Below are 24,356 nucleotides of genomic sequence, written 5' to 3'. Positions count from 1 at the left end.
GTCTGTGGAGTCATCAGTAAGAGAACTTTATTTTTCTTCATTTAAATAAACGCGGGACAAGTGAAATGGCTTGATGCAGCACGTGGGCGGCTTTGACAGGAGGCATGCCATTGGTCCATGCTGGGTCTGTCAACTGCCACACCACCACCACCACGTCTTCCTGCTGCAGAGTGCTCGCCTCGTGCAGTCACCAAGAGGCCGTCAAAAAGGGGGGGGGGGGGGTATACACACACGCGCACAAAAAAAAAGGACCTCAAAGACAGATTTCTTCCAGGCTGATCCATAGTGAAGGTCTCCTGGAGACCAAGCGGACGTAAAGAGTGAGGGGGCCCACTTCTTTCCCCAGCACACTGGACACCTCAAACTCTGAAATCTGTAAGCACAAGCGCGCACGGAAAATGTTGAGAATTACATGCAAGCAGTTGTAATTATTTCACTGCATCGATAGTGTCCATCTAACAAACTTGCCTTGCCCTAATGAGTCACAAATGGCTCTCATTTCTCATCAGAAAAAAAAAGGTCAAAGTGGATGATTGTACACAAAGTCTCAGGCGGTTGGTCATCATCAAGATGACTTTTGCGCTTTGCCGTGCATTGTTTGATCCGCACGGCTACACCAACTCGTCATCGTCATAAATATTGACGTGTGCGTACAAGTACTGTACATCGTGTACGATCATCATCGTCGTCAAAACTGACACGTGCATCTGCGTGTTTACGCTACTGTATATTTAAGGGTACAGTGATGCTTGAAGATGGTTCTTAGATTAATAATAATAAAAATACTCATTCTGTCACACTACATGACAATGCAGCCAAAAGATATTCTATCTATTGCATCGCTACCGCAAAGGTAGTGAAAATTTGTTCTATATCTACCGCCAATGGACAATAACAACTCAGGGATTGGGCCAATTTTATCACCAGACGTGACAAAAGATCAATGTGGTGCAATCAGAGCGCCCGCCTCTTATGTAATGAAGTGTGCATACTGTTGTTAAAAAACAAAACAAAACAAAAAAAAAAAAACACCTACCGCCGCTGTATGCTCCAGCCCGGCCGTGTCAAGAAGGGACATGATCGTATTTTGCTGCAGCTGTGTGGCGGTGAGGGGAAGAAAAAAACAAAACGAGTGTTGACGTTAATACTGCTAATAATCCTCTTAAGACTGTAAATTAAAACTAATGACTCACCGCTAATGCACACCAGACGCTGAGTGACACATTGACCCCACATTGAACAACATATAGTGCGTATCAGCAGAGGGAAAGCTGATGCTTTTATCGCTTTTACAAGACTGATTACAAAGTTACACAACAAGATATAGAAATGCTTCAAACAGGTTTGCATTGTTTTCGACGGAATCCAAATATTGCATCGTATCAAATGAGAGTAAAATTAGCTACGACCACCAAATGGCAAAAAAAAAAAAAAAAAAGGTGGTTTTGGCACAATTTACATATACCTCAAATTGTGCCATTTGCAGAAATACGGTCACCAAATCAAGCACACTCACCTTAACTTTTATAGTGCAATTTTGTACAGAAGCGGATCTTAGGAAGACTGCCATTTGCACTTTGGTAATTGGCTTGTCCACCCTTGACTTGCATGAGACGCAGTGGAAGCTCCTGTGACGAAAACACCCGAGTCAACAACAACGGGCGCGGGGCCGCTCTCTTGTCTTACAAATTTACCTTGGCGGAGGTATTGTCGGTTCTAAGTCGTGGCTTCCGCAGAGGCTGCACACGGGCCAGGAGTAAGACGCGCTTTCATCCACAGCGACAATCACCCCTGGCAAGATAAAATGCAAATCTGCGTGTTGGTTCGACTTGAAATTGTCATTTTTCCGACAAACCAATCACCTTTTTTAAGGGTTTTAGCATGGAAGGGGAAAAAAAAACTTTTGCAAGCAATGGTGGTTCAAATCTGCCCTTTCAAACCCTTTGGGATTTGCCCAAATAAGCCACGAATGGAACCCTCGATAAATTGGTGACACGAATTTTGATATCAACAGCTTTTTAATGTGGCATCAAACTTTTCTGATCGTTCAGAGGATTTAAAAAAAAAAAAAAATGGAGCTGGCAATGAGACAAAGCAGAACCACATCTGACTCCTAACACCCCAAAAAAAACAACACAAGTATGCTGCCTTAAATAAGAAATTGATAACAAGTTCTAGCACATTCTGGGCCCGGGCTCTTACTCCACTCATCATTTCCACCAGATACGATTCACACTTGAGCGCAAAAGATAATGTTGTATTTATTTTCTCGGCCACCTGAGCAAACATGTGCGGACGGCTGAATCGAGAGGGGTCGCGGGTGTGCACTTTGCCCCTCCACTGTGACACGCACAAGTCGACAGATGCAGATTATTATCTGATTTAAGATGTTGCTTTTTTTTTTTTTTTTCTTTTATAAGCCACATTTGCACAGTTGGAAGGAATCAAAGAAAGGAAACACTTTTTCACTGACGGCTTGGCCGTCACGCCGCCGGGGCAAATTAAATGTGTTCGTTTTTAGCAAACATTTAATAGTTGTTGAAAAGCGCAAGCAACTCAAAGTGTGAGTTGGCCTTCAAGAGCACTGAAAAATGAACATTTGAAACCTTTTGACGGACTCAAACTCAAAGACCTTGACTGACCGGAATTTTTTTTTTTTTTTTTACCCCGAGAGGAGTGTGTTGAAGGCGCTGGGTGGGTGTGACTGACCTGAGAGAGTACACAGCGAGTTGGGCGTGACCCCCTCATCGAGCAGATCCAGTCTCGCAGGTTGGGCCTGGGGCTCCCGCATCAAGCCAGAGGCGACCGAGTCCGTGACTTCGATGATGGAATGTTCCACGCACAACAGGACACCTGGATGCACCAAATAATAATAAAACACATGTTATATTAATGATCTCAGTTGAGTGATTTTTCAATTGAAAACCACGTATCCCGTTTGAACTCTGTCGCGAACCAAAACAGCAGCACACACCGAAGCGGATAAATAAATGTTGTCTAATTTAAGTCAGCACAGGTTGTAACCGAGACGAGCTCGCTCCACAATGCTGTATGAGTCCATGTTTATGTTTTCAGAAGCAACAATGTTTTTTTTCTTTCATATCGCTTTAAATGCCAGTTTCAACCTCCGCAGACTTTATATGGGGAAAACCCAATAATGAACTAGGGGTCACATTGTTGTGATGAAACGCGAAATAAATTAATAAATGACTACCAACCCCATATGAAGGTTGATCCAGTGTAGCTACAAATGTGGCCAATGATGGTCAGTGGAATCTCGCACTCAAAATATCTTTGCATATTTCACTGACACACGGTTTAATATTTAGCATATGTAAGTTTCCCTTCTACCAACTTGTAGTCAACGTGTAACGTGTCAATGAAAAATCTGTTACTTGAAATGCACAGAGGTAAAATTTTTTTTTAAAAGAACACATCAGGTATTGTGTTAAATTGGAGCTCCATTATTTGGGTAAAAATCATACTTCTTATGACAACAACCAAATAATCAGACGACTAATATTTCACAGTGAAAACGGCGGTAGGTAAAACGCTACCATGTTCCTTGATGGCGTCTGTGAAGGACAAGCGGCACCCGGCTGGGTCGCTCAGCGCTTTTAGGACACAGGAAGTGAGTGCACAGGAAGCATTGACATGCAGTGCCACTGTTCGCCTGCAGGGCCTGTCGGGCGAGCTGTCCTGCAAGCTCTGGTCTGTCAGCACCAGCCACACCTCACCTTGACCTACATCGCGAGTCTAAGGGCAGAAGGAGACGCAAATGATCATGGCTCGTCTCAGCTCTTCCGTTTGGGATGATTCACTCACCCCGTTAAGACACAGAGCGGCATTTTTACCGACGCGGGCTCGTTCACACATCTAATCGGCGCGTCAAAGTCCACCTGGAGCTTGCTATCTCATCGTGGTCAAAGTTTAAAGGTTTGGCCAATCAATAGCAAAGAACGGCCCAGCCTCGCGCGCATTATCACGCGCGGCGATACGAGCGCTCTTCTCGACGTCAGAGGCCAATCTTATCAGTTTGGAGGTCAAAGAAGCTGAAAAAAGGTGCTTTGAGCCGCTTTGAGCAAACTTTTGGTTTTAAATCGCCAAGTGCAAACTGAGCAGAAATAAAGAGAATCCTCAAAATGAGATGAGATGCAAAAAAGATTCACAATTAAAGAGGAAATCACATTAAACGTTGTCTATATAATAATAATATGTGGCCCCACTCGTTTAATTACGGTATTTTGATTCATACTCTGTTTATAGAATATGAATTAAGCAGAAAAATCGAGCTGTTTTGATTCACCCGAGGGGGCGGCCATATTGTGTGGTACTGCCATTTTTAGTCGACACCAAGGGGCAAAATGGCCGCCCCCTGAGATGGGGGCAAAAATTGGTGAGTTTTCAGGATTGTTGAAAAAGACAATTGATGATTAAGAACAATAATAATATTCCAAGTGAAAAATATATTTAAAAAAATACCTGTATTCTCTTGTAAATTACAGTGGCAATAAAAGTGCAGCAATATGTTTTGTGGTCATCCTGCAAGTGAGAAAAAGAAGAAGTTTGAGGTTTTGGGCAATTGCGCAACTTCATTTGACATCTTACTGCCTGCACGATAAGCGCCTCACTTGCAGTATATCTCGCAGGGTTTGCTTTGCGGGCGGAAGGTGAAGCGGGGACACGCCGCCAGTACCTTCTTCCGTGGCTTCCATGGAGCTCTCTTGACCTGACAGGATGTAGCAGAAGCTGGGAGGACGGCTCTAGAAGGAAAATGCGACAATTATGACGAGCTTGAACGTCTCTGCTGGTTGCCAGGCAACCAAACAGCAATGACCCTCAAGGAAGTCACTGCATCCAATCAAATCAACAACAATATTTTTTTTAGCAATATTTGTTAATGCACCAGAGTCATTTTCATAATGTTGTCAAAATATCCAAAGATTTTTTTTGGGCCTCGCTGAAATTAGCCTGTTTTGAGAGGGCAGTTTGCTCTTTGCACGCTTGCACTGATTTGTGTAGGTCTACCTACTAATGTGTCCAGCCAAAGTTGGAACTTACACTGGGCATGCTTGGCACGTTCCCATGGCACTCGAGGGGGAGTTTCGGTGGGGGCCACAGACTGTCGATCAGGCTGAAAAGACTGGAGTCCCTGAGAGTGAGACAGGATGTAGAGTAAGGAGTGAGAGGAGGGTGGGGCAGGTGGTGGGGTGGATTTGTTGCTGAATAAAGGACTTTAGTGGAACTTTGGCAAGCAGTTTCACTTCCACTGCAGCAAAAAGGGAGGCTGAGCATTCTCGAGTGCTCATCGATGCTTTCTGCTGACTATTCTCAATGCAGGTCACATTCACGTACAAAAACACGGTATGCCATACCTGCGCACAGTTGCCACAAACGACCACCTCCTTCAATGAATCGCATTATTTTTTTAAGGGTCAACAAAAGCTAATACTCCCACCGAGGTCAAAGGCTGAATTGAATTGCATTGTAATGAGTTTAATATTGTAGAAATTAAAAAAAAAAAAAAAAAAGAGTTGTGGGCCGCCCGAAAACAATTTAGAAAATGACATATGATGTATTTGTACTGCTTGATTAGTTTTAATCTCCCTCATTGACAGACGACACACGCTTGGACATGCTGTCAAAGCGAAACTAGGAGAGGAAAGGAAAAAAAACCTGTGTCATTATGAGTCGACGGTACTCTGTCAATGCTGCTCATTCATGTACGTCTTATCAGTGACTTAGTCAGCCTTGTAATCACAAGTGTCCTTTGTATGGAACCGGTTCTGCAGCCCATTCGAGTCCAGTGAGACTGCTTGAGGATGAGTAACAACGTATGCAGCCATACTTGTCAGCTTCAGGTAATTTTGAGATTTGCATTTTAACAAGTGTCTTCCCTACATTGACTTTTATCACGCTGCAAAGGTAGCTTGCTGTGAATGGGAGCGACCGTCATTTATTATTATTTTTTTTTAAATGTTTTTTTGATTTACGTGACACACGTCAAACAGCTCTTGACTGATGTTTGTAGTGGAAAAAATGTAGCTCCCCCGTGATGGCAACATGAGTAAGTCGCATTGCTAGCGCCGGTGCCAAAGAGGCCTCGTGCCTGACATTTACGAGCTCTCCGACATGACATTTGAACAAAATAGGTGGCTTCAATTTTGTTTTGGTTGTTTTTTTTTATTGATGTGAAAGACTGACCCAACTGAAACTCACACTATAAAGAGTTATTAAACAATGTAATTTTCTGAAGACCAATTTGAAACTCATTTTTGTAATAAAACTTTTTTAAAAACAAATCAAACTCCCTGAATGGTTAATTGTGAGTTTGAATAAACAAAATATTTCTTTTTTCCTACAAATTATTTACAGACAACATTTTTTGTATTTGCATTACTCGCACTTTTTTTCCTCCTTCCCTCAAAGCGATACTATTTTAGTCAGTCTACATGTTAATAGTTAAACAAACACGCCGTTTATTTTGGCCTTTGGAAAATTTACGATTCTATAGGTACATGGATTCCACCAGAGTCTTTAAAGTATGCGTGCTTTCGGAATGTGGGCGGATGCCAGACTGAGTAAAGCATGTGAAGAACATGCAAATTTCCCACAGGAGGACCGGAAGTGAATTCCAAACGACGAGGCGGACAAGTTAACCACTAGTTCACCCTGCTGGCTGACTTTGGAGCAGATGAATGGTTTGCTTTGGAAAACCTTGGAAGTTACACTTTATTTTTCTGTACATTCAGGTAGCAAGCATGTTATTTATTTATTTAAGCTATTTAAAGAATCAAAACAGTCGTTCAAAGAAAATCGAAAGCCACATTTAGCGTCGGCCGCCGCCACTTTTTTTTTTTTTGGCCCAAGCGCTCATCCATCACTGACCACCTCGAGGAACATGATCATATATCTCCCCGCCCCGCCATGAAATGCTCTCGTGGCAGTTCTCCTAACTGAAGCTAATCTGGGATTCTGAGCGTGGTGGCGGTATCATCTTCCGTGTCAACACAGGAGCACCGCTGGCGGGGCAACGAGCTTCATGAGAGCTGCGGACTGACAGTGAATGGGATGTTCAGCATCTCACATAGTTTGGCGGAGTCGTGTGCGTGACAAATTGGGCGCATCTCCTGGCCGCTTTACGAGCCTCGCCTATCCGAGTCATTTCATCTTCTCCCGGAGAGATACCCGACTGAGATAAGATAAGACGTCAAATAGCTCCATTAAAAGCCCAACTAGGCGGCTGATTCTCATCTATCATTCACAAAGCTGGGTCCTCACCTGTCTCGGGTGACGCGCTGCACGACCTTGACGCCTCGGAGGGCGCAGGTCCGCCCACGCCACGCCCGGCAGTATCGGTGCAGGTCATCCAGGGCCAGTAGGTGCAATTGCACCACGCTGAATATCCCAAAACTGTCCTGGACCAGCACACAAAGCCTGCGAAGCACAAGCATCTCAAATGTCACGCTGTGACTTTAATATCATAAAAAGATACTAACTATTCCCGTCAAATGACAACTTTTTCACTTAATGTAGGAGTCGGTGTCAGAAAAATGCGGTTTTTCTGCCTTCGAGGCCTTTTATCAACATTCCACTGTAAGGTTCTTCCTTTTCAATGTTGTCAACTTAAAGTTTGAGCATGTGGAGATGGTCAAAAAGCACTTGCATGATATAGCCCGCAGGTGTCAAACTCAAGGCCCGGGGCCCAGATACGGCCCACCACATCATTTTATGTGGCCCGCAAAGACAAATTGTGCATCAAATTTGTGTGTCATTACTAGAATTGCAAATTGTCTTCACCTTTAATAATATCTTTGTGTTTTTTTTAAATATTTGACCAGTTTTGACTCGTCTGATTTGAAAAGGAGTTATTTGTCAGTTTGTTTTGAAGCTTTTACTCTATATAATATGAGGTGCTCATACATTTATTTGGGTTGACAGTCATAATGGCCCTCCGAAAGAAGCTATGACGACAATGCGGCCCGCGAAAAAAACGAGTTTGACACCCCTGATATAGACATTCACACGGAGCTAAATCAGATTGCATTCCTAGAATCACACACCACCAAAAAAAATAAAAAATGAAGTTAGCAGTAACATTATTGCAATGCAAGAGGCGTCTCGAGTGTTTGCTGCTGGTGGCTGGTTTGACAGGCTGCTGCTGCTGCTGGCAGAAGAACATTTGGCCTAAAAACACACAAGGCTAAGTGCTGGCACGGCGACAGGCCCTCGGTTTCTATCTGTGGCAGTCAAGTCCAGACACGGGGCCTGCCGCACCAGCTCGTAGGAGTAAACAGTGGAGGTTAAACCCCCCGCTGAGACGAGCGAGGGAAACGGGAGTGGGCGGGGGAAGAACTCTGGGAAAAAACGAAATGGGAGGGAGGCAGTGGGGGAACCGACCGTCAGAGCGCCCGTCATGTATGTGCATGCTTGCGGAAAAATTCCAAGCACTGGGAAAGTTTGGAGATGGTTTTCGACCACCTGATTGAGACTATAAACGTGCGGATTGGTAAATATGAGGTGGGGCCTGTGTTTGTTGATCTAGAAAAAGATTTCCAAACAACATTCTCCGCATGACTTTTTAGACTTCTAACCAAGGTTATTCCCAATTGTTTGCATTCATGCAACACCTAAATTCATCTTTGAGAAAACAACATATGGATTTGACTTGAGGCTCAGCACAGAGTGAACAGACCCCACCCAGTCTGGGACTCATTTTCAGAAATGTGTCACCAACAAAACACGGTTCACACCACAAGAGCCAAGCGCCGAGATCATTTCTGGTCATTGCGATACATAAAACGACTCATGTTTTACCCATCACACGCTGATAAATGTTTAAAGTAGTGTTGAGGGAATGTTTGTTGTGGCCAGAGACGCAGAACACTTTGTTCCTCATAAAAGAATTTATGTTTCAAGGGGACATATTCCGGAAAATTGATTTGAAGTGCTTGGATACAAATAGTTGATACTCGACAGTGGGAGTCAATCCATCGTTATCTTCCTTTTTTGTTTTCAATAGTGGGGTGAATTCAAACTAGGTTTGGGATTGAGCCTGTGTTGGCTTTATTTAAAGGTATCGGGTACTCATGAAGGATGCCGACATGAGCCGCCGAAATTTAAGGCCCTGAAAAAAAAAATCTGATAGCATTTAAGTCCTCCTTGGCAGTAGGTGGCGCTCTACTGCAATAGCTCAATCAGCCATTAGCCCAACAGTAGTTGTACAATTTCAATAGCATACAAATGAATACAATTCAAGTGAACTTCAAACATTGTCATTGTTAATCCTATTTTGGTAACAGGTTGAAAAGACGTTCTTTTTTTTTTTTATAACTAATCCTCAATTGAAATATTTCCAAAATTGTGAGCCAAATGCGGTCCAAACAAATATTCTATGTCGTTCTTGCTGCAGCTTGTCTCAACTTGAGCCTACGAAAAGGAAAAGTGAAATATGTGATCCAAGACTTGACAGATAACAAATAGGCCGGTTGTACCAGCTCGACACACACACACACACGAGAAGCCTCAGCACCAAACTTCCTTCTAGCGAGACCCTTCACCCCTTTCCCTCAGAGGCTGTTTTGAGGAATTTGTTATTGTGAGCAAGCGCAGAATTCTTAGCAGCGCAACGTTTCTTCCAGGAACTAAGATCCACTTACTCGGAGTGCGCGCTCTAGTACAGAGTCACAGCAAGCACAAGCAACATTACTTGGCAGCGCGCTAAGTAAGTGACCCACGCATTGAGAATACAGCGGAGAGGCCTCATTGGAGCTTGTGTGTGTGGGGGTGGGGGGGCAGGCGGGATTCCTTTCTACGTGTTGTCCACCAATGGGTGCAAGGAGGCTGATAAACATGGCTGAAACAGGATCCTCGCAGCACATTGTGTTCCTTTGCGGCCGCAGAAAATAAAGACTCTTCTCACTTCCTGCAAACAGTTAATCTTCTTGTTTATTCTACTCCAAAATTTACAGGAACTTGACATCTTCTCCAGGCGTAAATATCGCGCTCATCTTCCTTCTCCTGGGTGTGTTCGACACAAAGAAAGTATCAAAAACACCGTGAGCGCAGAAAGAAGTGAGTCATTGAGGCTGGGGACCTGACAAGAGAGGCACAAAGTGTCCTCGTGGTCACCCAGAGCAGGACCACCAGGATGCTAGTGAGAGCAACCTTTTTTTTCCTTTTCTCTCTCTTCACCGACATCCTGGAAAAGTACTAGGAGGAACACAATGAGCCACGAGATTTTATTGATACACGTCGAAATTTGGTGACAATTCATTATTCATCTATGTACATATTCTGGCGGCCATTCGGATATATTTGGCTCGTTAATATTCCTTTGACACAGATCTGATTGGCTGAATAGGATGGGCAGATATTTCGCATTTTATTCAAATATGGTGATTGTCTGTTGTGTCATAAAACATTTCAACAAGGGAAGAAATGTGGGTCAAAATGGTAATTTGGCAAATACGCAACAATGAGCAGGCTGAGAAATATCCTGAAGTCATTATTATTATCAGTGTGCCCCACCTCCATCCCGTAACTACTAACTCAACCTGTTGACTCTGGTTAACAAGAGGCATGATAAAAAAAAAAAGGGAGGGAGTATTTCCGGCCAAGTTGTGGGGGTGCAAAGTTTTGTTTACCAGCCACAGAGGAAGCATGGCAGGCGCGAGTGTCGTATTACAACTGGCTGAATACGTGTCAGCTGACCTGCCGTCATTGCACGGCAGCGCTCGCAACCAGTACCCGATCTGTTTGGACCAAACCCAATGCCTTGACTTTATTACTCAGCACAAGACAAAAACAACCCGCCAAGGGAGGGCCAGGCAACTAAAGGTCACAGTGGATTGCTTGACTTTAAAAAAAAAAGCTCATTCACTAATTCATTAACTACAACAAAGCTGTGGTGTGGCATTTCAAAGTCGCAGGAGGATTTCAACGGTCTCCAATGCAGGACTTTGGCCAAGTTTGACTTCCTGTTTCAACGATGAAATTTGACAGACTGCACAGTTTTGTATTGAACCACAAACAACATAGTGTGACTGTCAAAAGAAGAAGCGGATTGACCCACGGAATTTGTTGACATGTTTGTTTTACTCTGTATTCTATTTGATAAAGTCTTGTTTGGTCGGCTAACTTTTACTGTACGGCACGTCTAGTTTTTCTACTGTCCATTGTAAAAGGACGTTTCGAGGCGACCAAAGCTGCCATTACCTTTCTCACACCGGCACGTATTTGTTTTTTGAAGAAAATTAAATTAACGGTTACAAACCTGTTCCAGCTAGCAAGTGGGCAAGGGTTCAACTCTGGCGTGCTGGTGCTTGAGATTCCAAAAGATCACACAGGCTTTATTTTCTCTCTTTTTTTTTTTTTTTGGTTGAGAATTTGGCGCGCCTCACTGGCAGTGCGGCTGGATCCAATAAGACGTGTTTGTGTCCTTTTGTCAAGCAACGGCATATGGCGACAGCGTGCTTGCTTTGTTCGGCCTTCTGGGATGCGAACAATAGCCTGACCACTGAGACACATTGTGCCACCAAGGAGTCCTTCCACATTGTGGTCCCGAAAGCATCCAAAAACACATCAAATGTTTTATCGCTTCCAGATTTTGCAGGCCCAAAAAAACCAAAGGCCTGGATTGGAGTACCTGCGTTTGCCTTGCTCTGGGGGAGGAGGAGGAGCGGAGGAGTGCTGTCTGATGCTAGCGATAGATACAGCAGGCGCAGGGATGGAGTAGACCCTCTGGACCAGCACCACCACCAGCACCACATCCTGGCTCAAAGAACCAGCCTGGTCCAGGGCTTCAACAGCTTCCAGGAGAGACTGGCACTGCCTTGCCGGGACAGCCGAGCTCTGCCTGCTGGAACCGTCAGAGGCGGTGGCTGCCTGAGAGGAATTAAGATATAGAAATTTAGATTGCAATGTTGGACACACAAGTTCAGAATTAATGTACTCCACGACCTTGGACAGCGTAGCAAACGTTGGACACAGAGGGTACGGTACGAGCCGTTTGGTGGCAAACCAGCCTGTCGGCGGCGCTCGGGCGGCGTTGGAAGCAGGGTGGACTTTCCGGGTGAAGCGTGCGTCGAGAATAATGTCACAGCCTAAGCGTTCCACAGAGAGACTTTGCCTGCAAAGAGACCAAAGCGGTGCATCAGTTGCCGTACACCTGCGTCGAGATGCGAAACAAGCAATAGGTTAAAAAAAAAAAGGTTATAGGAGGGAGTTTTTATGTCAAACTGATATATGAGATCTACGAGGAAAGTTACAATGCGGAACAGATGCGTGCTTCTCGCCAAAACGTTTTACACCGTTGCAAGGGCTGTTTATTTTCTTTTGAAACGATGCTCCAATTGCGAGGGACGCTCAAAAATCCGTGAAAATCTTTCACTGCTGCTATTGATTCGTTTGGTGGTTTCGCTGAATTAGATGAGTGAAGTCAATAAGAAGGAACAAAAGTTTCGTAGTGACAATTTAGCAATTGATTCTTTTAAGGATGTGACATCATCGGAGGAACAGGCGGATTGTTGGCCGATGTCAATGAAAAAAAGGACGCGCCATGCTATTCTTTGCTTTTGCTTTTAGTGGCTTGAATTTCACTCGGGTGTACGTTCCAAAATGGACATTCTTAAATGATTTTGAAAACAAAGCCAGGCAAAACTTTTCTCCTTTGCTTGTGTACCTGAGAGAGCGATTGAGCGGCACCTCTCGCGGGTATTATAGGAACTTGAAAAACAGCCCTTATAATTACACAGCACATTGTTTATAGTAGTACTGATTTACGACTAATCCTTTCCACATGTGACATGAAGAACAGAATGGTGGATTATTGCTGAGTCAGCGCCAAGTGCACTCTGTGACTGGATCTGGCATGCGAGTTGCAGCATGTTTCTGACGTGGGTGCAAATGAAGCGGCAAGACGACGCGCACGTACGTCGAGGGGGAGGGATTTGTTTGGATGTGCGCGACTTTGGAAAAATATTCTCCAATCGTTGTGATTTGTGGTTTTGTTTTTTATTTAAAGTGAATCTTCAACACAATGCTATTGTTCTTGATTGAGTCCAAATTCAACCTGGCAATGGTTGCCAAGTACAAAAAAATGCCAGTCAGTGCTTCGGGCATGTACAGTATGTGCTCTCCATCTATTATCGGAGTCATTTAACATTTATTACGTGCACAGCGTATTGTATCGTTCACCTTCTTTACACTTGGATGTAGGCCAGACTCCAAGGAGGTTACAATTAAATGAGTGCAAGACAGATTTTGGATGGCCACCAACCAACATGATTTGACTCAATCACTGACAAATGACTTTGCATATTGGCCCTAGCAGGAACTTTAAAAGTCAGATGGCAGTTGATTTTTGTCCAAACAATTAAACAATTAAGTCTTCGGGGAAAAAGATGTGGGTGGGGGAAAAATGCACAATGTAGAATTTTGGTTTTTGTATTTTTTTTTTGACTAGCAAGCTTAATTCCTGCTGAGAAGAAAGACATCATTGGTTTGCATATGATGAGTAAGTAGCCTGGCGGAAAGCAATCAGGGGAGTCAATCCCGCAAACCATTTCCAAGCGATTTACGTTGTTTTGTTGATTTACGTTTTAAACTCATGACCGGGAAGTATGCGCATCTAATCTGCAAACATTTTTTCCTTCCCTCACCTGTCTAACTACATGTGGAAAAGAGTGTGGGAGAGCTGAAGGGAATGCGCCATTTCGCAACAGATATGGACCGGCCGAGCCGTTTGACAGCTCATCATGTTAAATTGATGAACATTTTCAACGCTCGCTTATTAAAGATTGTGTTTATGTAGATATTTTGACAAACGGGATTTTTTTTTTCCTCCCAAGACAAACCACTTATTTTCTTATTCCTTCAAAGGCCATATTGTCTATCTCTTCTCGGAACGAAGCATCATGTTTTGACTCATAACTACACGTGAATGACTTTGCATTGTTGTTGAAATGTCAAATTCATCCCAAAAGCGGTTTAGTTTGGGCCGAACAATCAACCCCTTTCGAGGAATGAAGAAATCCATCTTTTATTTTATTTTTTTAAATATTTTCAGTCTTTTTTATTTTATTTTACTAGCTATACAGTACTTGTATATCATTCGTAAAAGATGTATAGGTCATTTTTTTTCTAGTAAATCTTTTTTAAAGGCCACTTCAACCTAATTTGAGAGCGCTCATTCATTAAATATGAGCATTAAGCTTAAATTTTTTTTTTTATACATTTCAACTTTTCTGTTTAGCCTCCCCACATATGGTACCTTATCTGGGTATTAAAATAGTTTAGGCCTTAATTGCTCATATTGACTCAATATAATGCCAAACAACTGACGGGCAAACCTTTGTTCAAAGTATTTTTGTATTTTTAACAATCCCATATTTACCAAACATGGACTTCCGTTACCTTTTCTCACACCGTCTAAGTGGCTGCAGTCATTGAGCTTTTATCATACCGAGCGTTTGGCCAAAGATTAGTCATTGGCGTACACACACACACACACACACACACACACTCAGTCGTGCATGACTGGAGCAGAATGTACGGTACTGTCGACCGGAAGAGGAAGTCGCTTCTTCTTCGGGAACAGGTGAGTGGGCAGCTGACATTTAAGGAGTGGCTGGCTACTGGCGTCACAGTGCGTAGGTGAATCAGCCTCGCAGGTATTTCCGTTCTAACCGCAGCCCACTCAGGGGCAAGGAGCGGGTATGCATGGGCGGAGCCATCCTCCGCACAGCGGGATTAATGGCGCTGATAAAGCCCTCAGGTGTCAAGCTTGAAAAGAGGAATTTTACTAGACATACCGATGCCTTCATTTTAGGGTGGTTTTTTTTTTTTTCTCCATTGACAGTTCTGCTGTAAGATGCATTATTCTACATATAAATTATGCTTTAGAGAATTAATGTGAGGAAAAATAAATAAATCAAAAAGCCCTTCTAGCATTTGATTTACAAAAGCGAAAGTTGCTGAAGCCACCATGTGTTTCCAATCGCCTTCTTTTGGCTCCCTCTCACACTCGCGCTCCCTAAACGCTCCAAAAAATAATCGCGTGCTCTCCCCCCCCCCTCGGCTTGCTGGAAATGACCTAACGACTGCCAGGAAGAGGAATGTGAAGCATTCCCTGGAGCTGTCCGTGACGTCAGCGCGTTGAGGAGGCCCCAGCGCTTCCGCCAGCTTGGATATTCCAGAGTGCGCTCACAACTCCCAACAGCTGGAGTCCACCACCACTGCCTGGCTCCCACTCCGAAGCGAGGCCCGAACATACCCGGCCCCCGCCTATCCGAGGCACATCTGGGCCTTTGGTGCTGATACAGGGACAAATGGGGCAAAAAAAAAAAAAAAAAAGCGAGGCTTTATACTAAGGAGACACAGCTGTTGTATCAAAGACTGGATTTGCACAGCAGGTTAAGCCCATTGTATTTCTAGGGACATTTCAAGTAACGCATACAACCCACATGGATGTGTTTACAATGACGGAATACCTGTAGCACGCGCTGATGCAGGAATTCCACAAAAAAAAAAATCCATGTGTCAGAATCATGTCACTTGAAACGTGCAGTGAAAATGATAATGTTCTAATTCCAGCAATTGGAAAACTATGCATTGCTCCATGCCATTTAATATTTGAAGTTTACTTCAAGTAGATTCCGACAGCCTGTGGTCAAGCAACCGTCCCCGTGCAACGCTTCCTCTTCCTCTTTTGTCCAGCATGTTGTTGGGAGTCAACTCTTATGTTGTGCAATTGCCTCTCAGGGTCTTTTTTTTTTTTTTTTGAACGGCTGCCCAGAAATGGATTTGTCCCACACAGAAAAATATCGAAAAGGCGGAAACGCAGGAAAGTGGTTTTACTGAGCAAGCACTTTTGCGCCAAGTTCTTCCTCTTATTTTAGCGCACAGGGTGTTACTTTCTTCAACGGACACCGATATGTCGTCAATTTCAAACATAACGCGTGTGCGCAGACGTCAAATGTGTAAAATGCGAAAGGTCATGCCTCCGCTAATGCAATGATATAAATCTCACAACAAAAAAGGGAAAACGAGGTTTAAGGAAGCTAAACTTAGGACTTTTTAAGACTTTCTTTAGGATCGCAAAGGGCTATATATCATATCACACCTTTCGGTAGCGGTTTCTTCAAGGGGAAATGCAAAAGCAATTGTGTCCCTGAAAAGGACAAGCGTGCGCTTTTTTTTTATTTATTTTTTTTTAAATCAGAAACTTTGAGATCGTCAAGCTTTTGGCTCAAGTGTTTATTGCTTCGCATGTTACAGCCCATTAGAGTCTTTTATGAGGCTTTTATTTTATTGAGTCTTTATTTTTCTGCTGGCGTAAGTACATGATTTGGATTTCTTTTGTAGGAATTTGGTATAAAGCAGAAAACTGCATTATCTGTGTAAAAAAAAAAAAAAAAGGGCAATTTAATAAATGATTTACTTAAACTGGATTAACACTGCAAGGTTCAAGTGACAAGTTGGATTTTGTGGCCCCATTGGGATATGTATCGTGAGTGAGGGGGGGGTGAGGACATTTTCAGCCTCTTTCAAATTTGGATACAAATCTGCAAGGTCTTGGTTGCATGCTAATGGTTCACCAAAATCCAGCCCTCTCTTTTTTTTTTTGAATGGGGCCTTGATTTGTTTTTTCTATTTATATGCCAGCGCAAATGAACTGTACTTTGTGTCACCCTTCTGAACTTGAACAACAGCAACAGGCAGCCCTACCTTGAATGACCTAATTGGAATGGAACTCTATTTATTCGTGGCTAATTTAATGCTGTGAATAGACAATTCATAAAGGTGATGGCCTTTGGCATTTAATTTAAATGAATACATGCTCTCACCATGGTGGGTATATGTGGATGATGTCCGCCGGCGCCGGGTTGAGCTGGGCCGCCCTCTCCCTGCAGAGCAACACCAGCACGCGGGGGTCGGCCGGGGCGAGCGGCGGCGGGTGGTGCTGGCAGCGCACCAGTTGTGCGCTGCACTCCTCCTGAACCTCCAGCACCTCCAGCACCAGCACGCCGGGCCTGTCCGCTGGAGCGGCAACAACAACAACACAGATGTTGAGCGTGTGCGTGCCTTTGCGCGCTCGCCGTCAACTCTCTCAAGGACTCATTAGTTGTGCACTTTGAGATTCTATCATTCACTACCGATAACAGAGAGGCTGCCATTGTGACCTGCTGATTGCAAACAGTGCTTTACTGTGAGTTTTTTTTTTTGCTAGTTGACTGAGATAATAGAGAAGAGCCAATCAAAAAAAAAAAAAGCCTCTGAGCGGCCAAATCAAAAAGAAAACGACTTGGCTCAGCGTGCGCGCTTTGGGGTGTAAAGTTGATTGCGCTGGATTGTGAAATGGCAGCCTGTCAACTTGAGCACAATACGGCTTTGTGAGTGTTACCGATTCCCTGAGCACGGCCGGAGGGGGTATTTTAGTGTTAAACAATATCAAAGCGTTTACAAGAAAGCTGTGATTATTTTTACATTTCTCAACGTGCATTTGTCAAAACGTGGGCAGCGTTTCTGCTCCGTGCGTCTAATCCCACATGGCAAACACATCGGAATAGTCTAACCGCCACCCCGCAGAGGTGAAACGAAATAATTAGGTCAGGAGGAAACAAAAGCTGCAGAGAATTTAAGCCAAGGCACTTCCTTTTTTAAAAAAAATGTGAGGATTATATAACCTGATAACAACAATAAACTTGATTGACAGTCAGTGACATTAATTGAATATGGTTGGGGTTGTGGTTTTAGTTTGCAACCGTGTCACATTTAAAAGTGCTCCTTCAACATTAGATGCAAATAAAGCAACCAAAATACTAGAAACAGCTTTGGTTTCGGTGCAAGGTCAATGGGCAACAGTGCTGAATCTCATTATATAACGTCTCTGCATCCGCTGGGTTACACTAACCAAATGACCCCAATCTTTTTTTTTTCCACAACCAACTGTCAACTATGAGCTGCTCTTTGGAGACAACAAGAAGTAATTTAGTCGACCGCGGAAAGGAAAACAAGAAGTAGGCAGACTGTTTCCTGCAAGTAACCTATAGCGAGGTCAGAGTTCAAAGCGTACTTCCTCAATGTGGTCTCTCGAAACGCTCACCTATAATTGAAAAGAGTTTACAATGCTGCATAAAGGTTAAAAATGATGACAGCCTGGGTTCATTATTTTAAAGTAGTCAACCAAGGGCTGAAGATTTGATTGGTAGTTTTGAACTTTCCTGCAAACAAATGGGGGGAAAAGTAGAAATAAAAGAGCCTGAATGTAGATTATTGTCCATTTTACATAGAGCTGCTGCAAATCTGCAGGATCAGCGCTGTGACAGGAGATCTAACATTTCATCTGCCTTTTACGCAGAAACCAGCCGAGGTGTGAAACTTTTATCGACGTAGAACGGTGGATTAAATTCGAGTTGAACTATCAAGCAGCAAAATGGAGGAAGGAAGGCGTCTGTGTGAAAGGGCCTTTTGAAAATCTGGGACGAGGGTGTCAACTCTAACACCAGACACTTACTTCTGCCACACTTGAGTTGAAAGCAAATGTTGATGTCAAACTATTTTCGCTTATTAAAGTAGCTCATGTTCCATGCCACTGTTCTGTGTGAAAGGTACTGGAGAGAAACAGGAGGAGGAGGGGGGTTGTTACTTAATTTTCCTGAATTTTGGAGGAAGTATCAGAAGCTAAAACCAAGGCGGTGTGTCACTGTGTGAAATTGCATACAGCTGCTGCGGTCAAATTATTAGTGGATTCGGTGTAAAAGCAAAAGGTGGCTTACTGTAACTCAACACAGCTGGATAATGGTGCTACAGTTTCATTTGTGCTCAAACTCTGAATAAAAACAACTCTCGTGTGAATGGAGCTATCAGCACCTTGGGTTTCTGTCCAGTTGTCCGAGGTGGAGCGGTTCCTCCAGAAGTTCACAGCTGACCTCTGCCTGCAGTCGAGTCGATTCAGCCTCTCCGCAAGACCGCCGCTGTTGGATGTGCAAGCAAACACACGCAGATGGTGAGGCGTGATAGATCACGCCACATTTTGCAGTTCAAGGAAATTCTCAGTAAGCCGGCAAACCACAGATGAAGATGATCTTAAGCGTGTCGCTGACCTTTAAGAAGTTGTCATTTTCAGCAAAACATCAGCTTCGTGTCGGCCTGATGTCTTGAAGTAACGTACCGGTTTGAATGCACATTAATTCTCTGGTACCTTTTGAAAGCTTCCTCCTCACCTTTGGAACGTTTTCTTTTGGGCCAAATCTTTGGGGCCTATGGACTGCCTCTTAGGCGTCTGTAGCATGGCGTGAGCAAATTGAACCCAGTCACTGGCAGACATTTGGCCGCCTCGACGACTCTCGGTATCAAGTCCGCCGTCGGTCAGCGGGTCGTCGCCAGTTTCTCCATCGGACGCAAAGCCCGAGATCTCCAACTGCGTTATGCATGGGGGGGGGGGGGGGGGGGGGGGGGGGAGAGTAAGATTTACTCATTTGTTGTGGAAATGAGCTGTCGTATGACAGGAATTACAGAGTAAAGGTTTTATGAGTTCTACTAGAATGCTTGAACAAGACCCAATTTGATATTTAATAACGATAAAGCATACAAACATTCAAGATTAAATGATTAAATGGGGCTGCAGCAGGAAGGGAAACGAAGCAAAACAAACATTCAAGCGCAAAAAAAAAAAAAAAGTTAACGGGCATTAATTTTTCCACTTTTTATGCCCGCACCTAGCTGTACGTTACATACAAAAGTAAAAAAAGGCATTCTATTTTTAATTAAATCAATTTTGAAAAGGTGAAATATGCCCCTAAGGGGTTATTGGCGTGCTGCATAATTTCCAAGGCATTTTTTATTTTTTTTGCTGCGTCACGACTCATTGCAACTGATACAATCAAATCTCATGGAAAAATCCACATGAAACCTGAGTTCCTGTCATGTGTAGACAAGACCAGCATACCAAGCTTTCCCATTCGAATCAACTTGACCCTGCTGGGCCGGGCGCCAGGCGACGTCACGCCGTAGCTAGCCAGAGCGAGCGGGGGAGAGAAAGAAAGCGAGAGAGAGAGAGAGAGAGAGAGAAAGAGAGAGCGGAACACTGTGTTCCTGGCCTCGATTCAAAAATGCCTTTAAACCCGACGCTGAAAGCATTCCGAGTACACCGCGTGAGCATCCGCGACCAACTTCTCTTGAACAAACAGTAGTAAAAAAAAAAAGATGTTTACAGTTTTGCTCTGACGGCGTGGCCCTAGTCCAGCCGGGTGGGGCGGAGGTTAGTGAACCTTAAGAGTGGCCAGCTTCAGGGGGTTTGGAGCGAGCGAGCGAGTCTCATCTGGGAAGCAGTCCTTGAAACAAAACACCGCCCTCGCAGCTCCTCCTGTGTACTTCCAGCGCAAGTACAACAACACAAACCTGGCAGGCTTTGCAGCAGTGAGTCAGCCGCGCATTTATCTGGAGTCATAAACTTTTGGGACCTGGACCTGTCACTTTGGATCCCGTTAGATCCCGATTGATTTAGGGTTGGCCGCGTCCATACGAGCTTTCCAGTAAGGACTGGAGCTATATGAGAGACAAACAGCTGCATTGTGCTTTCTTCTTGGAATCCACAGAGAAAGACAATGAAAACCAAACGTGGGGGGGGGTTCAAAGCATCGTCGTGACATCATCCGCTCTTGTGAGAGTTCAAATCCGTGAGCATCCAAAAGGTTAAAAGGTGATTTGTCGATGGCAAAAGAAATGGACTGTTGTCAGAAGGGAACCAGATGAAAAATATTCAGACCCGACTCGTTAGCTGCTTACATGGGCTGCTTTGATAACAGAAGCAGAGAATAAAAATGAAATCAATAATTGACAAAATTGGGAACTATAATCATGGAACGTACGTAAGCATCACACACCACTAGTTGGATGAAAAAAATGAGCCGTAATCGGAAGGGAAAGCGAAAGCCTTCATACCTAACTAGTCATCAGAAAAAAATGGGCCGCTACTCTGAAAATATCGTGGCTTACCAGTCAAATATGAGCGCATGCTGATTAAATCCAGCAATACATAAAACACACCACTAGGTGACAGCTCTGCAAATCTTCAAAAAGTGAGTAATTCAGCTTTATTTTCGTTTTAATTTACAGTTTCCCGATGCGTAAGCCTGCGATAGTTTTGAGCTTGGAACAAATTGTTTTCTCAGGGAAAATTTCTTAGGAAAAAATTGTTTGACTTTGCAAGACCCAATGTTAACACAATCTAAATATTTTCACCACTTGAGTGGTAGACTTTCCGATTCTGTTTGTTTTGAACTTAGTATATACATGTGTAGACACTTTTTACTGCAATTCCTTTGCTCGAGAAATAGTGTCCTGAGAGGGGCCTGCAAAAAATACATACATATATTGTGGAGGAGTAGATTCAAGAAATATATTTCTTCTTTTTTGAGGTCTGTGACCCCACACAGGTCCAGATACATAATCTTTCATTTTACTTGACCACAGAAAGCTTATCACAGCAAAAATAAAGTGTGACAAGAGGAAGTCGCCAGCTCTGTGGTAGGGGGATGCTAATCTGTCGATGCGTTTCCTTTCAAAAAACTCGAGAACTTCCTCACAAGACTCTACTTTGGTCTTGAAAAGTCTGCAGTGCGCCAGGATACTTACTATGGACCTAACAAGAAAGGTGGAAGCAACACCACTGAAGCAGAGTTGATGGCAAGGAGACTTTGCAGTTAAAATCCAAACTACAACCACAGATCATTGCTAATTTGTCCCCATCTGGCATGCTAATTACCCGAAACAAGGAAAACAACGTGTGCGGCTGTGAGCTGGTGCACGCCACTCCTCGCATTCCCTCCATGCCGGCCCAACCTTGCACAAACAGTGCACCTGAGATGACAGAGGCTTGACACCGCAAACGTAGAGCGGCACATATAGATACTAAACACAGTTCAAATGCCAACACTTGATGATGATGATGATGAAGAGGCGATGACAAATTGTATGCCATTTGTAACAAGTGCAAAAATGGACAGATTTGTGTTTGCTTCCTAAACGAGCTGCTGCAATTTGAGAACCCGTCTAATCATTCGGACCAAACTACGTCTCTGGAATAAAAGGCACATTCAGAGCCAACGAGTAAACTGTTAAGATGGGAAAGCAGATGGTGAATGATTAGTTAGTTGGTGAAATGGGTTGATTCCAGAAGAGAATCCAAAAAGCTGGTGTTTCATTTGCTATCTGCACTGTTCATGTACAATCACTGAATCACTAAATTGTGCTTTAAATATGTCATCAACAGTCCAGCTGGATTCCATCAGCTCCAAAAAAAAATAAAAATCTTCACCCTACAAACATTCACTACGAAGGATAAATAGCTGCAGTGGATGAGCGCCGGCCAGAGTTTTATTGCAACTTCAGCTTGTGAACTTTGACAGTCTGGACCATGGCCAGAAGGTTCTAGAAAAGTGCACGGCAGGCTGGCGTGTTTCAACCTACTCTAGGCATGTATGCGATATGCCATCCTGTGGGAAAATGCTTCATGCATATCCAAGTATTTCTATCAGTTTTTTAAAATAGAATTACCTTATGATACATAAACACTGAACAGAACATAATAGTGCATATATTGTCAGGAAGACTTGCAAGCTTAGGAAGGCGCACAGCGCCATCTACTGTTCATACATAGCAATAACTTAAAGACTTGCTGCCAGCATTCAGGTCCAACTAGTTGTCTGCAAAAATGGGATCCTCTAAATAATAAAGCAGCCCATTACACTAGAAATGTCGATGAGTTCAAGATTAAAGAAAGAAATAAAATGTGCAAATGCTTCACTCACATCAGTAGGCTCAGCTGGGAGGTCTTCAGGAACTTCATCACAGGATGGCGACTCGCAGTCAGAGATTTGCTGGCCGCTGTCTTTTTCCACGTCCTGCTCTGACTCGTCTGTTTCTATGATGGCCGGGTCAACTACGGTGCAGACAGATGCAAGGAAGATTTTTGTGATTTAAAAAAAGAATTGAATCTCTTTTGAACTGGTGTTGAGAAACTTATTTCCACTGTACCATCATCAGTGCTAAGAGTGTGAAGCGCTTTGGGGCGAGAGTGAGAGCTTGTGACCCGAGGCCGGTGATGTCGTTGCTGTTGGGTTTCATCGTTGTCTGACGGTCCGCTGTCGCTGGACGAGCTCCACGCAATGTCCACCGGATCCTCATTGTGATGGTCTGTGGTGGGTTAAGAAGTATAGTTGTCACGTTTTGGAACAATAAAACAGGTTTATGCTCTTCCATTGCTTGTGTGGCTTCTCAGTGGGTGGGCAGGCTTATTTTTTATTCTTAGTGTTGGATATATATAATTTTTTTTATACAAACATGAAAAAAATGCAGTTCATTAGATATAAAAATGCCATTGCTTTATGTGCACGTTAAATAATCAAAATATTTTTTTTTCTCATAACAATGTACCTGAAACAGGTGAATGCGTCAACTTACTAAATAAAGACAGTGGTCTTCCTGAAGTCTTCACATCCTGTAACGAAGCACCAAAGGTCATTTGGTAAGTTTAATACTAGAGTGACCCCCAAAAAATTAAAATTGTATCCACCTTCACGACCGGAGAGTGCAAAAAACTCTCTCCGCATTCCTTCCAGCTCCGGGCTGAGGAAGATGACGAAAGTGCGGATGGTTTTCTCGCGCCGCATTCAATATTATCCGGGAAGAAAACGTACTTTAAATCCTTGGACCACTTTTTACGCTGCACAGACACAGACACAAAATGGCAAACAAAAAGCACCTGAATTCTGTGTCTTGTTCGCTGTGAAAAGTAGAGAAGCTAACTGTCGCTGCTAAGTGAACGTTGCTTAGAACTAGCTCATTAGCAACAGCGGCGAGCTCGTTTCTTACCTTTCTTGAAGACATACTTTGTGAATTAAGTTTTGTAAGTGCGGGAGGCTACTTTGTACGAATTTTGACGTCGTATAATGTAAACAGAGGATGTGAAATTAATATTCAGTCCCGCATTGTTTAGGACTCAGTTAAAGGGTAGTTATAGCTGCGACGCGTTTGATTTAATCACCAGCGTGCCCCGATTAATGGAAAGAACTAACATGACACCTTGTCACTTAAAGCCATCCCATTGCACAGACACTAGCTGTGATACGTTTGATTTGTTCACCAGCGTACCCCGATTGGAACTTTCAATGTAATGCAGCAGCGGTTCTTAATATTTTTGGACATTTTGGGTACTGATTAATGCGAGGGGCTTCCACTTCTGTGATATTAATTTGCTCAAATTAACTTTTAAATGAGTTACTAATAATTTAATGTTCATTAATGCAAAGACAATTTTTCTGTTGCTCATAGTTTATGCAAAAATAAATACA

The 24,356-nt window shown here is 43.5% G+C and overlaps 1 protein-coding gene and 1 long non-coding RNA gene across 4 annotated transcripts; one reads left to right on the top strand and one right to left on the bottom strand.

The window, feature by feature from the left end:
• Positions 1–5: 5 nt before the first annotated feature.
• Positions 6–24,082, bottom strand: spidr (scaffold protein involved in DNA repair). Of its 3 annotated transcripts, none has more exons than XM_037276442.1 (20): positions 23,878–24,082; positions 23,579–23,728; positions 23,467–23,503; positions 23,041–23,199; positions 22,815–22,945; positions 19,227–19,423; positions 18,874–18,977; positions 16,848–17,040; positions 11,962–12,130; positions 11,648–11,886; positions 7,282–7,437; positions 5,062–5,152; positions 4,632–4,763; positions 4,483–4,542; positions 3,558–3,756; positions 2,710–2,853; positions 1,695–1,791; positions 1,517–1,628; positions 1,037–1,096; positions 6–373 (listed from the first exon to the last, which is right to left on the bottom strand). In XM_037276442.1, the coding sequence occupies exons 1-20, from the start codon at positions 23,890–23,892 to the stop codon at positions 254–256; spliced, it is 2,565 nt and encodes an 854-aa protein (XP_037132337.1). In that variant the 5' UTR covers positions 23,893–24,082; the 3' UTR covers positions 6–253. The 3 variants fall into 3 exon arrangements, with proteins under 3 accessions (XP_037132337.1, XP_037132338.1, XP_037132339.1); XM_037276443.1 differs by having other exon boundaries at positions 6–364; XM_037276444.1 differs by lacking the exon at positions 1,037–1,096 and having other exon boundaries at positions 6–364.
• Positions 20,112–22,540, top strand: LOC119137271. Its single transcript, XR_005100885.1, has 2 exons — positions 20,112–20,696; positions 22,277–22,540. It is a non-coding gene; the product is annotated as an uncharacterized LOC119137271 (long non-coding RNA).
• Positions 24,083–24,356: the final 274 nt, after the last annotated feature.

Source organism: Syngnathus acus, chromosome 17 (assembly GCF_901709675.1).
Source record: "Syngnathus acus chromosome 17, fSynAcu1.2, whole genome shotgun sequence".
Lineage (NCBI taxonomy): Eukaryota > Metazoa > Chordata > Actinopteri > Syngnathiformes > Syngnathidae > Syngnathus > Syngnathus acus.
This window is presented reverse-complemented; position numbering and strand designations above follow the sequence as displayed.

Bases quoted from the DNA above. Each gene is read 5' to 3' on its own strand.
- spidr (XM_037276442.1), bottom strand. The intron at 11,887-11,961 runs GTCGTGGAGTAC...AATTCCTCTCAG, and splicing joins CGTTTGCTACGCTGTCCAAG to GCAGCCACCGCCTCTGACGG. The intron at 374-1,036 runs GTAGGTGTTTTT...TTGTGCTTACAG, and splicing joins GGCTGGAGCATACAGCGGCG to ATTTCAGAGTTTGAGGTGTC.